Raw genomic sequence first — 17,928 nt, forward strand, 5'->3', positions numbered from 1 at the left:
ACAATCCGAAAGTGCGATAGTACGATGGCGGCAATGCGATAGTGACAATGCGATAGTATGATGGCAACAATGCGACAACGCGATAGTACCTATTTTTTCAAACCTATTGTGTAGTAAATATGCGTACACTATAAGTAGATATGGTATTGAATTAAAGGTTTGTAATTATACAAAATAATTTTTTTAATGAAAATACATGCAATATGAAATCTATACACTTAATTTTGAAAATATGCCACAATTATAATATCGCAGCACGTACAAAAGTGCCCTTATGAAAAATTAGCACCCTGCCCCTTTCGAATTCTAGCTGGAACAGTGTTTTTTTTTTCATTCCAATTTGGGTCCAGTAGGGGAACCAATACCCAATGGAAAAAATCCCAAATGGGATCTTAAAATTCCCATTAGTAGGTTTCCAAAACAGAATTATTTTTTGTAATAATTCAATAGATGTTATTCATCTTCAAATCCAGCTCTATTAGTTGAATCTTAGTAAATAAATTGAAATCAATTGTATTATCAGTTCAATTTTGAAGTATTTGTAAGAATAAAATCAACAACATTTATTTTCCAATTTAGTCAAAACGACATGATATGAATTCCAATTCAAAGGGAGTCGGTCCCATATCCAAAATGGTGAAAAAAAAGACTGTTGAGCCCTGGATTAGATACAAAGGTTTAAAGATTCAAAATAACAGTGTTTCAAATAGTTCAATTGTCGCATTACTAATTATCAATTTGCATTTCAGATTGTGTCATACGATCGCAGGGCAAGAATGCTGGTGGAGTCGGATCTATGACCTAAATAATGCAGGAACAGAGAAAAATTCCTATGGGAGGAAACAATTAAAGAAAGGTCTTGACAAAGAGTGAACTTTTTTATATTGGGCATGTGTATAGACAGTTTGTGTTTTAAAAAAGTGCAAAATTTGAAATATATGAAATAGAATGATTTGGTGCATATATAATGAATATTTTTATTATATGTTTTTAAAGCTTACCTTAAATGTATTTTTGTTATTTGTGTATAAAAGCTTATCTTTAGTGTATTTTTTATATATTTGTTTACAAGCAACAGAATACCGTTAGGGCCATGGTGGTTACACATTAAAATTTAGAGGGCGACAATGAGAATGTATGATGGCAACAATGCGATAGTACGATGACAAGAGTGCGACAATACAATCGCGACAGTGCGATAGTATGATGGCTACAATGTGATAATACCATGACAACAGTATGATAACGCGATAGTATGATGGCGACAATGCGATAATATGATGACGACAGTGCGACAATAGGCGACAATGCCATAATACTATGACGACAGTTCAACAATACGATGGGAACAGTGCAATAGTACGATGGCGACAATGCAATAGTGAGATAGTATGATGGCGACAATGCGATAATACGATGATGACAGTGCAACAAAACGATGGCTACGGTGCGATAGTACGATGGCGATAATGCGATAATACGATGACAAAAGTATGATAATGCGATAGTATGATGGGGACAATGCGATGATACGATGGCAACAGTACGATATGACTATCGCATTGTCGCCATCGTACTATCGCACTGTGGCCATCGTATGCTTTCACTATCATCATCGTACTATCGCGTTGTCGCATTGTCGCCATCGTACTATCGCATTGTCACTATCACATTGCCGCCAGCGTACTATCGCCCTTTAAATTTTAATGTGTAACCAGGATGGCCCTAACGGTATTTCGTAACAAGCCGAGCCATCTTTTTTGTGTTAGGCATTTGAATTCTGATGTGTTATCTACCAAACCAGCACAGTTGTTTCATGATAATTATACGAAGGTTTCATTATAGATTTAAGTCATAAAATTGCAAACAGCGATATTTAAGAAAATATATATTATTGTTTAAAGTTACTTTTCACCAAAACTAGTACAGAAATCAAATGTTTCTTTGAAATAACAAGAGCACAGCATAATGTGTGCCACGCTCAGCTGCGGGTGCAGTTTTGAATAAATGAAAGCTTGACAGAATTTTTTTTTTTTTAGAGTCACAGTGACCTTGACCTTTGACCTAGTGACCCCAAAATGGGTGAGGCATGTAGAACTCATCAAGGTACATCTACATATGAAGTTTCAAAGTTGTAGGTTGAAGCACTTTCATTTTAGAGCCAATGTTCAAAACCTTAACAAACCTTGACACAGCGGACGCGACGAGACGAGCTGGCTATTACAATACCTCGGGATTTCTCCGAAAACAGCTGAGCTAAAAATGGTAGGATTTCAATGCTTCATTCTACTAATTTTGAATCTGTTTACCTGCATGCTATAAGCTGCACATTTTTATGCAGTGTAGTGCACTGGGTAGCAGTACAGAGGAAACAGGAAGGTGTATTTCCACACTTGTTTTTACAACACTCTTATTCTTTTTTTGTCAAACTCCTGATTAACTTATATTTTTCTTCTGTAATTCAGTGCATGACGAAAATGATGGGAATTAATGGATACATAGAACCAGTGTTCCCAAAATCTTGACAAATCTGTCAGTCTTTCGGACTGACTGATTTAAAATAGTTGTCAGTCTGAATCAGTTTCTGTCAGTCCGACTAAACTATAACAGAAAAAAAAGAGAATACCTTTTAGATGCTTAATTGTAATGTTCATATATATATTTATGTAGCCTTTTTATTATGTAATTAAAATTATTATTGCATTAAAGTATGATTACTTCAACACATACACATTCAACCACTTAGGAAAAGATCTAGGATACCAAAAGGTACAGGGTAAGGATAGAAGCACCGTGTACATTTTGACCAGACAATGACATTTTTGTCATAATTTGCTATATCCAGACCAGGGTATTCATAAGTCAATTGCATGCAGTTTAGGGCTTTTAGCAAAGGAGTTCCAATTGTTATTAAGCATTAGAGGGAAAATGTAAATTTTGACATATATTCATATTTATTTTTTTTGTCGACCACCCGAAAGAGACAGAAGAGGAACCAAAAAGGAGCAGGGTGCAGCTTCCTCCTTTTTCGCTCTAGATCATTCCCTAACTACTTTTTTTATATTTAATTCATGAAATTTCACAAATGTTTGTTAGACTTTTTCAAGTAGCGTTTGAGCTCATTTTCGTTTATTTCCAAGCACCTTCATAATAGTTTAACAGCAAACCGTTCCTCATTTTGAAACAATGAACATAAGAAATTAAAACAATAATAAACAATACATATTTGAAAATGAAAGCAACTGGTATCACCAGAGTTAAGTCAGTGTATTGCCTTCAAAGTGGAGGCATCTCGCTAAAACTTGTGAAAATCCTGGTATACGATTGGTTAGAGAAGAATTAAATTTAAATGCAGGTATCACATCCCAAAATAAAATGGTCCTGTCCATGTTGGTCTAAAAACCATTTGAAGAAAATCTGAAAAATCTCTTTTTGGTCAGCTGAGCTTAGATGATATGTTGTTTATTATTATTTTAATTATTGTTTTATTACATCAACTTTTGACATGATTTATTGTATTTTAATGTGATCCCACCCAATATTTTATTTAAATACCTTATTTTTTATGCTCCCAAAACTAGTAAAGTAATTTGACCGTAATGGAAATGTGCTAAAATTGTTGAAATTTTTAAGTCACTTCCAAACGCTTTTTGTACGAATTAAAATATTGTGATCAGATATTTTGGTCGGTCAGTTATACCAATGTTCTTGAATCACTTGTTGGTCCTGAGTAAAATTTGCTGGACAGGACCGGCGGACTGACAGTTTTCGCAAAACTCTGTAGAACAATATGAAAAACTAGGTAAGCGTTGCTTAAAGACAAGTTTATTTGCTCAGCATGAAAACCTAAACCATTTCGTATGGTTCAGGTTTTCTGAGCCTTGCTAAATAAACAGGTCTATGTTCAACATAAACTCATCTGCAAATATCAAAGGAATTTTGTTTTTTAACAACACCTATGTATTTAAGTCATAGTTTTCCGCAGTAAGTACTTTTTGTAAACTATACTAAATAAACTGTTCTTCATAATATTGCATTGTTTTATTTTTCTAGGAGCATGTTACAACATATTTTCACCAGCAGCTCAACCAATTCTGACATTTTATAATGTGATAATATATTGGATTATATTACTACACACATATATAAATGGAGTGAGGCAATAAAACACTGCATGTCTTACTATCTTCCTTTTTTCCAATATGATTCATATATTCTTTTTACAAAGGTTCCAAACCACATGCTTCTCTCTGACAATATTTTATTATCAAAAAGGGGTTTAAAGGCAGTTAAAATACTTGTCCAATTATACAATTTCATCCTAAACTTTTCCAATTATACAATTATATCCTATGCATACCACACTTTTACTATCCCTTCTTTTTTATATTCAGTCCCTGTTAGTCCTGCAACTTATGTATTGCTTTTCACAATAGTAAAAAAAAGAATACTTTGCTATATAAATATAAAAGACTTCACTTAGAACAAAGATACCACTATTTGATAATATCACCTTTGATAAAATTATGAAATTGTTTCTTCAATTCATTTGAAGGTTGTAACATAGCATGCCAAATTAACAAACCCAACACGTAACTGATATCACAAACTTTCCATCAACTTCAACAAACACATGCTAAAAACATGGTAATGTTAATGGAGTATGGAGCTTACTTATGCACTCAAGTTTTCTCTCAAATTTTGTCTTCATTGTCACTGTCATCAATTTCCTCTTCATCACTAAAATAAGTGTCTTTCTTGTACTTTTTTCTCCTTGGCTCACTAAAATCGTCCATTGTTACAAGAGAGCTAGTTTCCCCACCAAACTTTGTAATGTCTTCGGACAACTTCTGTTGCTGCAATACAGATTCATTCGAATGGATTTACACTGCTAGATGTTTGCCGTTGACCATTTAATATTGTAGGTCATTGAAACAAAGACATATATTTCATATAAGGGATCTGACTTCAATGCCTCGACTTGACATAGTTTAACACCGAGTCATAAAGAAACAACAATGTACACATGCACATATACAAGTAATAAGATTCAAAATAAGCAGTCTACTGAAATCTACAAATAATTTTGTGGACATTAACCAAATACATATTTTTATAGAAATGCATTTGACAAACAATCATAATTTACGAGGCCGCAACATAACGTCATATACATGTACGTCATTTTTGTTGACGGCATCCTTAGTTTCTGGTCACCACACCAACATGTCTACTTGAAATGGATAAGTTATGCTGGCGTTGTGTTTTACATTTTAAAGGTGTCCTTTCTCCAAGTATAACAATATATATAAATAAGAGCTGTCTCCATAGGATGACATATGCCCCCGATAAACGCTTTGATAGAAATTATGAGCATTTTTCAAAACCTAAACGCATTTTTCGAAACCTAAACGTGCACCCTAAGTTCAAGGTCAAGGTCAAAGGGGTAACAAGAAACCGTCGGAGACGGGTGATGCTCCCAAAAGGTTTTTTTTTGTCACAATATTGCACTATATATTCAGATAAAAGGAAACGTCTTGAGGGCACTGTAGTTGGGACAATAATTTTTTTATAGAAAATTTCAAAGGGCCATAACTCTGTGAAAAATCATCCGACCAGCACCCGCTGATAATATGCACATCTCCTCTTGGTAGTGAAGCTTCCCATAAAGTTTCATTGAATTCAGGTCATTAGTTGCTGAGAAATAGCCCTGACAAGAATTGCACTATATGTACAGTTAATGAAAATTTTCAAAAGGCCATAACCCTGTGAAAAATCATCCGACCAGAACCCGCTGATAATATGCACATCTCCTCTTGGTAGTGAAGCTTCCCATAAAGTTTCATTGAATTCTGGTCATTAGTTGCTGAGAAATAGCCTGGACAAGAATTGTACTATATGTACAGTTAATGAAAAATTTCAAAGGGCCATAACAATATATATAAATTAGAGCTGTCTCCATGAAGTGAAAAATCATCTGACCTTAACCCGCTGATAATATGCACATCTCCTCTTGGTAGTGAAGCTTCCCATAAAGTTTCATTGAATTCCGGTCATTAGTTGCTGAATAATAGCCTGGACAAGTATTGCACTATATGTACAGTTAATGGAAAATTTCAAAGGGCCATTACTCTGTGAAAAATCATCCGACCAGAACCGTTTGATAATATGCACATCTCCTCTTGGTAGTGAAGCTTCCCATAAAGTTTCATTGAATTCCGGTCATTAGTTGCTGAGAAATAGCCCTGACAAGAATTGCACTATATGTACAGTTAATGGAAAATTTCAAAGGGCCATAACTCTGTGAAAAATCATCTAAGCAGAACCCACTAATAATATGCACATCTCCTCTTGGTAGTGAAGCTTCCTATAAAGTTTCATTGAATTCCGGTCATTAGTTGCTGAGAAATAGCCCGGACAAAAATTGTGCACGGACGGACACACGGATGAACGGACAGACAAAGCGGCGACTATATGCTCTCCCCAAAATAAATTTTGGGGGAGCATAAAAATATGTGTGCGTATGGAAAGGCCTTGTCCATATACACATGCATACCAAATATGAATGTTACATCTGAAGCGACATAGAAGCTATGTGCATTTTTCAAAACCTAAAGGCAAAGTGTGACGGACAGACAGACGGACTGACAGACAGACAGTGTGAACACTATATGCCCTCCTTCAGGGGCATAAAAACAATAACAACAAGAGGGCCATGATGGACATGAATCGCTCACCTGACTAACCTTGCTACATCAACTTAAATTCTATCTGCTTTATCATGAAGTAAAAATGGGCCAAATAAAATTTCATTAAGATGTGATGAAAACTGTGACCTCTTTCATCTACACAAGGTTTTACTAGAATCAACCCGGTGACCTTATTTTTGACCCCAGATGACCCATATACAATCCAACATCAGATATTATCAAGATAAACATTCTGACCATATTTCATTAAGATCAGATGAAAACTATGACCTCTATTGCCTACACATGGTTTTTCTATGATTTGACCTAGTGACTTAGTTTATAACCCCAGGTGACCCAAATTCAATCCCAATCCAGATTTCATCAAGATAAACATTCTGACAACATTTAAAAAAGATCTGATGGAAAATGTGACCTCTATTGTCTACACAAGGTTTTTCTATGATTTGACCTAATTTTTAATCCCAGATGACCCAAATACAATCCCAATCCAGATTTCATCAACATTAACATTTTGGCAAAATTTTATTACGATTGGATGAAAATTGTGAACTCTACTGTCTACACAAGTTTCATTTTAAACTTTGACCTAGTGACCTAGTTTTTGACCCTAGATGTCCCAAATTCGATCCCAACCCAAATTTTTAACAAGACAAACATTCTGACCATATTTCATTAAGATCTGATGAAAACTATTACCTCTATTGTTTACACAAGGTTTTTCTATGATTTGACCTAGTTTCTGACCACAGATGACCCAAATACAATCTCAATCCAGATTTCATCAAGATAAACATTCTGACAAAATTTCAAAAACGATTGGATGGAAACTATGACCTCTATTGTCTACACAAGGTTTTTCTATGATTTGACCTAGTGACCTAGTTTTTGACCCCAGATGACCCAAATACAATCCCAACCCAGATTTCATGAAGAGAAACATTCTGACCAAATTTCATAAAGATTGGATGAAAATTGTGACCTCTATAGTCTACACAAGGTTTTTCTATTATTTCACCTAGTGACCTAGTTTTTGACCCCAGATGACCCAAATACTATCCCAACCCAGATTTCATCAAGATAAGCATTCTGACCAAATTTCATTAAGATTGGATGAAAACTGTGACCTCTACTCTCTACACAAACAAATTGTTGACGGACGCACGCACGCCGGACATCACACGGTCACATAAGCTCACCATGTCACTTCGTGACAGGTGAGCTAAAAAATGACGTACATGTACATGACGTTATGCATCACACGACGTCACGGCAAATTCCCAACATAATTCTTAAAATTAACACAGGTATTCACATTTAAATTCTACAGGAGCAGAATCAGAAGGACAGTACAAGAATTTAACTGAAGACATACATACAAGTGAATTAATTGTAAGACAAATTGACATACATTTTTAAGAAATACTTTTCCTGCACAAAATGCATTTTCAGATTCACCTAAATGATCTTGTATAGGTATTTTATAAATGTACAGTACCGGGTATATTAAACTTAAAGATCCTGAAGAAATCAGAAAATTTTATGCATGATAAAGTTAAAGTCAGGACAAATTGATTATGCCAAAATGTGGCTTTCACCTACAAGTGTGACGTTCACCTTTAAGATTGAGACACATGTCTCACAAGCCCCATAACATATCCACATATTGTCCATGTGTGGTTATTTCAAAATTGCATGATGAATGCTGTAGTAACAGTCAGTACAGTAAACAATTGTGACAGCAAGTAGTGTGTTTTCAATGAGCGGCTTGACAAAAATCAATGCGCAAAGTCAAAGTGAAACAATACGAAAGCATACAGGCTTGACAGTCATCACATACCTGATACTGTATGGCAGCAGCCAGGCTGTCTTGTTTGGAATCTTCACCTGGGTCTTGATCTGAATCCTCATCTGATCTGTAACAGGTTGGAGGAAATATAACAGAATAAGGTAAGGCTACCCTGGCTCACTGAGCTGTAACAGGTTGGAGGAAATATAACAGAATAAGGTAGGACTACCCTGGCTCACAATGTAACAGGTTGGAGGAAATATAACAGAATAAGGTAGGACTACCCTGGCTCACAATGTAACAGGTTGGAGGAAATATAACAGAATAAGGTAGGACTACCCTGGCTCACAATGTAACAGGTTGGAGGAAATATAACAGAATAAGGTAGGACTACCCTGGCTCACAATGTAACAGGTTGAAGGAAATATAACAGAATAAGGTAGGACTACCCTGGCTCACAATGTAACAGGTTGGAGGAAATATAACAGAATAAGGTAGGACTACCCTGGCTCACAATGTAACAGGTTGGAGGAAATATAACAGAATAAGGTAGGACTACCCTGGCTCACAATGTAACAGGTTGGAGGAAATATAACAGAATAAGGTAGGACTACCCTGGCTCACAATTTTCGACCCATGACCCATACATATGATCTTGAGCTTCAAAGTACAACAAACAGACTTTCATTTATTTATTTGCAAACAGAAATCTAGATGTCCTCTATTGATAAATAAATTTACAATAAAATATTATATTCGTTTCCATACAGTCTTTTATAATTACATGAAGTTTTATTTGATTCCCTTTGAATGCCATACTAATTGATTTATGATCTGAAAAATAAAATTACACTGTGTAATTGGGCTCTTTGAAATACCAAAGAAAATATAGCTTAAATCACTAAAAAGAATCATAATTCTTGCACTCTTCAAGTTTCATCAAAATATCCTTAATTGCAATTAAATAATAGAATGCAAAACAATTTCACAAACGCCATTGGGTATGTAAATATTGACGAAAACAGTTACAGTACCATTATTCTGCATTTCATTCTAATGTCCTCTATCAATATATGAAGTTTTAATTTATTCCCTTCAATAATATTTAATTTATGCTTAGTACATAAAAAACTAACATGCCATCTTTCATAGTACACATTCTCATTTGAATCCCTTTAATACCTACTTCCCAAGTTATGCTCAGCACAAGAAGTTGGAGAGAATGAGGGAGATAAGAACTACCGGTAAGGGACAGGAAGACTCACCTTGTAACGAGTTTTTTTGCTTTCTTTGGAGAACATCAAAAGTTCTAGCCAAATTTCTTATGCCAAACTTGCTAATATGTAAACGTTGGATTACTTGGCAAATGACAAAGTAAGTCCTGAATGAAGCAGGATACAGACATTATATCAAGGTTTATTACTCAACCAATTACAGATGATATTTAGTAAAAATTTTCAAGAGCGCAAAACAAACTATATCGCATAAACTGTACCTGATTAGCTATCTAAAGAGTGCTTATTAGAGACCAGTACATATGAATTAACGAGGAATGCGATACTGTAAAAGAAAGGTCATTATTTTGATAATCATTTAACAAAGGTAGATTTCATGTGAAGGCAAACCATTGAAAAGCTCAACATTTAAATTTAATGAATTATAATAGTAGTTTCAACATTAACTTAAATATAAAAGTACTTTTTACTAATAATGAACCAGCAAACTAAATCTCCACTTCTTTGTTTATGCCCATGAAAATTCTTACAGATCTTGAAAGTTTTTCTCCCTCTCTTCCCTCTCTCTTTTCTTGTCCTTTTTCGTCTTTTTTGGAGGTGGCTCCCTTTCTCCTAGTAAATTCTTAGGACACTTGTAGCTCATGTGACCTTCCTCCTATGAAGGACATTAAATAAGTCATGACCAGTGATCAACATTAGCACAAGCCTGCACCTGCATGTTTTGAAGAAGGCTTGCTCAGATTCCCAGTTTCATGTACCCAGGCTTGTAGCGTTTAACCCTTTGCATGCTGGGGAATTTGTTGTTTGCTAAAATGTCGTCTGCTAAATTTCTCAAATTAGCATTTTCTTCGATTTTTTTCAAAGAATACTATAAGAATAGCAAACAGTTTGGATCCTGATGAGACGCCACTTTCTGTGGCGTCTCATCTGGATCAAAACTGTTTGCAAAGGCCTTCAAAATTCAGTTCCAGCACTCAAAGTTTTACTGTAAATGTTCTCTTGTAGAATTACAAGATTTTGGGCTTGCTTGGTTGAACTGCTTACTTCCATGACTGAATGGCCCAACATTTTTGTGCATAAAATGGTATATTAATTATGTAAGAGTTCATATATATATATTTGTAACAAATATAATTCTGTTATATTCCTAAATAATTAATCAAGATATGTTTTGTAAAATTCAGAGACTAATATCATGAATAAAAGGTAAACTGGTACATTAAATGATTTTGTGAATCAATTCATACATTTTATTTTTGTTCTGATCAGTCATTGGAATAGCTTTTTAAACAACAAACATTTATTTTCATTCTTTTGTTAACTTTTTGAAATTGAAAACGTGTTATTGTGTAACTATAACAACCAATTCAGTGTTCTCACCCCGCACTCATAACAGCGTGATTTATCTGGATAGTCTTTCTTCCTGATAAATTCTGTAGCTCTGCCATTGTCCTTTGCAATTATACACTTTATGGTGCGACCAAACAACTGAAATTATTCATATACTAAAATCATTAAATGACTATTTCATCGTTTCCCGACGTTCCTGTTTTAATTGATGCAGGAGCATAGTATAAACTTAATTATTTCAGGGGTAGTTAATAATGCAACTACAAGCTACTGACTTCCTGGTCACTGTACATATGCACTAATAAAAGTTCAAAGCATTCAAAAGGTTATTTAAGGGTAAACAGTTCAGGTCAACAAATGTCTATGCTTGTTGGAGAATTGTATATCTCCAAATCACAAACTGTCTCATTGATTAATTAAGCTAAGGAATTAAGTCTATGTTAACTAGAGCTTTGTCACAGATGGACGTGTACCCCCACATGCTTCATTGACACAGAATATTTTGCATGCTTTCTTCACAAAACAAGAGAAGCTAATTTAGGGCGATTTTTAAGAATTATTATGCCATTATCATTTATGGCCATTTTGACCTTTGAACTCTTGAATTTTTTCGTATGACATGCCGTCCAATGACTGTGAACAAAATTAATGTACAGAGTCATTTTAAAATCTCACAATGAATGACATAGTTATGGCCTGGACAAGCTCATTTATGGTCATTTTTGACTTTTGAACTCCAAGTGTGACCTTGACCTTCAAGATATTGACGTAATTCTTTCCCATGACACACAGTCTAATGATTGTGAACAAATGTACCGAGTAATTTTAAAATCCCACAATGAAGGACATAGTTATGGCCCAGACAATATCAATTATTGCCATTTTTGACCTTTGAACTCAAAGTGTGACCTTGACCTTGGAGATATTGACGTAATTCTTTCGCATGGCACACCGTCCAATGATTGTGAACAAATGTACAGAGTAATTTTAAAATCTCACAATGAATGACATAGTTATGGCCCCGACAAGATCATCTATGGCCATTTCTGACATTTGAACTCAAAGTGTGACCTTGACCTTGGAGATATCGACGTAATTCTTTCGCATGACACACCGTCCAATGATTGTGAACAAATGTACCGTGTAATTTTAAAATCTCCCAATGAATGACATAGTTATGGCCCGGAAAAGATCATTTATGGCCATTTTTGGACCTTTGAACTCAAAGTGTGACCTTGACCTTGGAGATATCTACGTAATTCTTTCGCATGGCACATTGTCCGATGATGGTGAACAAATGTGCCAAATGACCAACCGACCGACCAACAAAGTGACTCCTATTCAGCACCCATTACCAATAGTAATGGGGGTATAATAAGTAAATTAAACAGTATGTTATTCTTGTTTGTACCACATTCAGTCTCTTAAACAGAGATTATGAAGAAAAAAAAGTGAACTGAAAGTGGAACTTTCAATCCTTTGGTATCTAACAAAGTACATTGTTATATGGTCTTTCAAGTTGCAACAGTGAGCTAGCATATCCTATGCTCTTCACAAATTGATAGAAGCATTCGAAATTACATAAACAAAATCAACAACAATCATAAAACAAGTATGTACATATAGGTAAAAGTCATGTGAACAAATATTTAACAATATTTCACCTCAGAGATATTGGTCCTTCTTTATCTATATGACCGGTTTCAGTCTGTAAAATGCGATATATGAACCTAATAGTATATGGACCAAAATGCGATATATGAACCTAATAGTATATGGACCGGTCACTATTTTTTGAATATGGACCATTCGGGGTTACACACCACTAAATTTGCACTGTTTAACTGTAAAATGACGTCATTTTTTAACGAAATGACGTCATTATTCCTGCGAAATTCTTCAGTTTATCTTTTTTGAATCATAAACAATCGTACAACACTGTACAATGGTAAAGGGGAAACTCTTCGGTGTAATATTAGAAATAGTAAACTACACTTCGGTCCCAATGGCATTATAGTGACCAGCCAGGCAGCCACAAACTGAATATGGACCTCAGCCTACGGCTTTGGTCCATATACGGTTTGTGGCTGCCTGGCTGGTCACTATAATGCCATAGGGACCTCAGTGGAGTTTACTATTTCTTGAATATTTCATCTCAGAGATATTGGTCCTTCTTTATCTATATGACCGGTTTCAGTCTGTAAAATGCGATAGAGGAACCTAATAGTATACGGACCGGTCACTATTTTTTGTATATGGACCATTCGGGGTTACACACCACTAAATTTGCACTGTTTGACTGTAAAATGACATCATTTTTTAACGAAATGACGTCATTATTCCTGCGAAATTCTTCAGTTTATCTTTTTTGAACCATAAACAATCGTACAACACTGTACAATGGTAAAGGGGAAACTCTTCGGTGTAATATTATAAATAGTAAACTACACTTCGGTCCCAATGGCATTATAGTGACCAGCCAGGCAGCCACAAACTGAATATGGACCTCAGCCTACGGCTTCGGTCCATATACGGTTTGTGGCTGCCTGGCTGGTCACTATAATGCCATAGGGACCTCAGTGGAGTTAACTATTTCTTGAATAGTTAATGTTACTGTAAAGCAACTAGACTTTTGGAATGTCAGTGCAAATCAAACTTTTTAACTTTTATAAATTTGCATTCATTTTTACTGATAAATTATCAAACTAAGTTGTTTTTTTAAAGTAATGTGAACCATGTATAAAATTTTGAAATTACAAAATATCCAATACAGAATACATTTCATTCACCTGTGTCTTGTTGAGAGCTCTCATAGCCTGGTGGGCAGAATCCCTCTGTAGGAACAGCACAAACGCTACTCCTTTACTCTTCCTTGTGTCCTTGTCCTTTACAATTGTCACTCTAAAACATACATTACATAGCTAAAATTACTGCCAACAATTTTAAAAATGAGTTCTTGATGACACTGATGGAAGTCTTTTAATTATAGGCATTCACGCAACATAGGTAATTGAAATTACATGTTTGATCAAGCAGGTCTTAATTTGTATACTAGAGTATGTTAGAGCCACGTTCTGAGAAAACTGGGCTAAATGCATGTGCATAGTTTCATCCCATATTAGCCTGTGCAGTCCGCACAGGCTTATCAGGGACGACACTTTCCGCTTTTATGGTATTTTTGGTTTCAAGGAAGTCCCTCCTTACCATAAATCCATTTAGGTGGAAAGTGTCGTCCCTGATTAGCCTGTGTGGACTGCACAGGCTAATCTGGCATGACAGTTTACACACATGCATTAAGCCCTGTTTTCTCAGAACAAGGCTCATTACTAGATAACCTAAACAAAACTGACAATCTGAGCTAGCAAACTTCCAAATTAAACAAGACTATTGCCAAGCAATATAAGTCCCCTACCCACTCCACAATTGTCAGAAATTCCACCATTTTCAGATTATTTTTTTATATATTTGTTGCCATAGCAATCAGAATTTTTGCCGTAGGAACAAAATGAAAGGATGTGCATAATGTCCATATTGCCATCTATCCATGTTTCTAGTTTCATGAAAAAATAATAAGAACTTAAAAAGTTATCGCAGGATCCAGAAAACCACCATTATCAGCAGTATTTCTAGTCTTTTTGTTGCCATAGCAACCAGAATTGTTGACGTAGGAACGAAATGAAATGACAGGCATAATGTCCATATTTCCATCTATCCATGTTTCAAGTTTCATGAAAAAATATTAAGAACTTTAAAAGTAATCGCAGGATCCAAAAAAGTGTGACAGACTGACTGACTGACTGACTGACTGACTGACTGACTGACTGACTGACTGACTGACTGACTGACTGACTGACTGACTGACTGACTGACTGACAGACGAAGCAAAAACCGGTGAAACCGGTAGGGGACTAACAAAGCAGGGCTAAAGGTGTGTTCTAATGTCAACATTGGAAATTATTCACTCCTCCAAATAGACTATATGTCTCTTAGCAGACAACATAATTATTAAACAACTATTTTACAAAGCAAACTAATAAATGTCAATTTATTAGATCATTGTTAAAATAAGTTGGGTAATTTACGCATGTAGGTCAAAAAGTGTTGATGCAAGCTGAGAAAGAAAAATATAAAAGTTTCAAACAGAAAGACAGACAAAAAGACTAAAAAAGAACGATGGTATACACTGCTACCACATAAAGATGAGAGGGTAAGTCTAAAAAAACAACCACAAGAACTCACTTGACAACTTTTCCATACTTTTCAAATATCTTGTGCAAGTCATTATTGGTGAGTGAAAACGGAAAGTTGGAGACATAAAGGGTGCTTTTACTGGGTGCCAGACCTCCACTCATGGTGGACCCTGAAAATGGAGAACAGAGGTCAAAACAAATATTTTGAAGATATGAACAAAAAATAAACAAGAGGGCCTGAAAGGCCCAAAGTCGCTCACCTGAGATAAAAAGAAATGACCTGTTCTTTGCAGCCCAAGACATCAATCGAACAAATGTTCTAACCAAGTTTCATAAAGAATGAACAACACATGGCCCCCTGGCGGCAATGTTTTTTTAATTTAATTTTTTTATTTAATTTTTTTATTTAATTTTCTTTTTCGGTGGACAACAACTTCGTGTATTCATGTTTGTCAAAAAATGTCACTCAGTTATTGGTTTCTAGCAGGGTCTAGATGAAAGCATGGATGTAACACTGCTGTAAATAGACACATGTAAAGATAGATAAAATATATGTTAGTATGAAAGAGATTTAAAGATGCCCAACAATTTATAATAAAATTTATCCTAATATTTAAACATTTATTTTTCTTTAAACACAGTTACTTTCATCTATTCAAGAGTTTGTGGTTGCTATTTCTATTAAAAAATTCTATTAAAAATGTTTTTGGTTCATTTCTCTTAAAACGAATTACCTTTTGGTTGCTGGGTTATGTTTAAATGTGATGTTCCATTTATATGTGCCGGCTTTTATTTCTAATCAATATGCAAACTAAATTAGACATATTTCAAGCTTTTGCCTGCATATAAGGTAGCACCTATAATCAGGGCTTTTCATCAGGAAATTGGGAAGAGCCCTAGCCTTTCAAATATGGAATTTCATGCGCGATAACTGCTCATTTTGGGAAGACGGTGTTTTTATAAGTTTTTGAAACAGGGTCTTTTTCATTGTGCAGAAGTATTAAAAGACACATTGTGGTGCGTTCTTAATCATATTAGAGCTCATTCTTTCAATTTGGCAGATGCTCAATAAGTCTTAAGTAAAAAAATAATAATTTTTTTTTTTTACAATTTGGGAAATTCCTCAGTCAATTTTGTCAAAAAATTACCTTATTTTCAATTAGGAAGTTGCCAAATTTCTGCCCCTGTTATATAAGGGTGAAAAGCCCTGATAATCATAATATCATAGCCACACGCTAACCACCTGTGTGCACTAATTACTCACCTAGATTGGCTAGAACCAATTTACACATCAACAATTTGAATAATGTAAGAGTTGACTTAGGTACGAGTTGACTACCGTGCAAGTTGACCCAAAAAACGTGCGTTTGACTACCGTGCGAGTTTACTAAGGTACGAGTTGACTGTAATTTGTAAACCAATTAAAGTTGTGTATCCGAAATACTCATCCGAAAATATCGTTAAGGGGCTCTCAGTCTTGTTCTATAATAATATCAATAATTGATTGTAAATGATAAATAAACTTACAATCAAAGACAAAACACGTTTAATGATTATTAAATGAGTGGGAAAAAGGACTGCCTTGCTCGTGCCGGGGTGGTTGTTTTTAGCTGAACGACAAATTGTTGTTGTTGTATTTGTTGTTGTTGTTACGAATAATCCCCCTTTGAAAGATTGTCAAAAGCAAACGTGTTTCCTTTTTCTCGACTTTTCGAATATAATTGTCACAAATTTCAGGTAATTAAAATAATGTATTAATACTGATACTATATATTCGTTTTTTCTTATATATAAAAAGATACCATTGGTATCTCGTTTTAAATTTTATATAAAAAAGATACCATTGGTATCTCATTTCAAAATTCAATAGACTATTAAGTCATTCATAACAACATTCTTTTATTGTTTTAACCCTTTAAGGCATAGTTTCGCATAATCCCCACTCATTTGCTTCCCCAATACATCGGTATCAAAATTACTGCAAATTTACTTTTTTCGGTTCCTATTCATTGCATAATTATCCCAAATAATACATTGTAAAAGGCCAATTTTGGTAAATAATATTGAGGATAAAAGTGCTCGAGAATTTTACAAAAACAAACATTCGTCATTTGTATTAAGAATCAAATGAATTTAAGCATATGCGACTACATGTATTTACAGATTTGACAAATGAACGTCCAATTATTATCTGAACAGGGGTTTTCCCACTGAACATACGTAAATCGCCTGATGTGCTTTTCACGATTTTATACACCAACACTTTTCAATAGGCGTTGTACATCTTTGCATAATTTTTGCTTGCTTTTTATGGAAACAAAGGAACAGGAAATACATGAAGTACTGTTTATTTGAAGCTAGAATTAATGTGGCTTTTAATCATGAAACTTCGGGTGTTTTGGATTACAAATTAAATTATTCTCATTTATAAATTCAACAAAACATATATAGCTGGGTGTAATGAATTAAACAATAGTCTTTTAAAACGGGTTACAAGTCAAATAAATGTTGTTACCGTATAATGCATGAAATGCTGAATTTCCACTAGGATTACACCCAGTTGCCATCATCAGTCTTCTAAGAAATGTGCTGAGATTTCTTTTTGAGGTGAACACTGTAGGGACCAATGAGTGTGGTAGAAATGGAAAACAACA

General features: G+C 34.7%; 2 protein-coding genes across 3 annotated transcripts in view; one reads left to right on the forward strand and one right to left on the reverse strand.

The window, feature by feature from the left end:
• Positions 1 to 4,019: 4,019 nt before the first annotated feature.
• On the reverse strand, positions 4,020 to 16,973 carry LOC127832296 (zinc finger CCHC-type and RNA-binding motif-containing protein 1-like). 2 transcript variants are annotated; one of them, XM_052357711.1, is made up of 7 exons: positions 16,856 to 16,973; positions 15,324 to 15,444; positions 13,874 to 13,985; positions 11,115 to 11,222; positions 10,265 to 10,389; positions 8,551 to 8,626; positions 4,020 to 4,856 (listed from the first exon to the last, which is right to left on the reverse strand). In XM_052357711.1, exons 2-7 carry the CDS (start codon positions 15,434 to 15,436, stop codon positions 4,695 to 4,697), a joined length of 696 nt encoding a protein of 231 aa, XP_052213671.1. In that variant the 5' UTR covers positions 15,437 to 15,444; positions 16,856 to 16,973; the 3' UTR covers positions 4,020 to 4,694. The 2 variants fall into 2 exon arrangements, with proteins under 2 accessions (XP_052213671.1, XP_052213670.1); XM_052357710.1 differs by having other exon boundaries at positions 16,802 to 16,948.
• The window catches only part of LOC127832286 (UDP-xylose and UDP-N-acetylglucosamine transporter-like), a 34,558-nt gene continuing 33,563 nt past the window's right edge, over positions 16,934 to 17,928 (forward strand). Inside the window, exon 1 of the mRNA XM_052357689.1 lies at positions 16,934 to 17,011. The gene's annotated coding sequence lies outside the window, so the exon portion shown is untranslated. The remainder of the gene's footprint in view (positions 17,012 to 17,928) is intronic.

The sequence above is a fragment of the Dreissena polymorpha genome, chromosome 5 (assembly GCF_020536995.1).
Source record: "Dreissena polymorpha isolate Duluth1 chromosome 5, UMN_Dpol_1.0, whole genome shotgun sequence".
Taxonomy (NCBI): Eukaryota; Metazoa; Mollusca; class Bivalvia; order Myida; family Dreissenidae; genus Dreissena; species Dreissena polymorpha.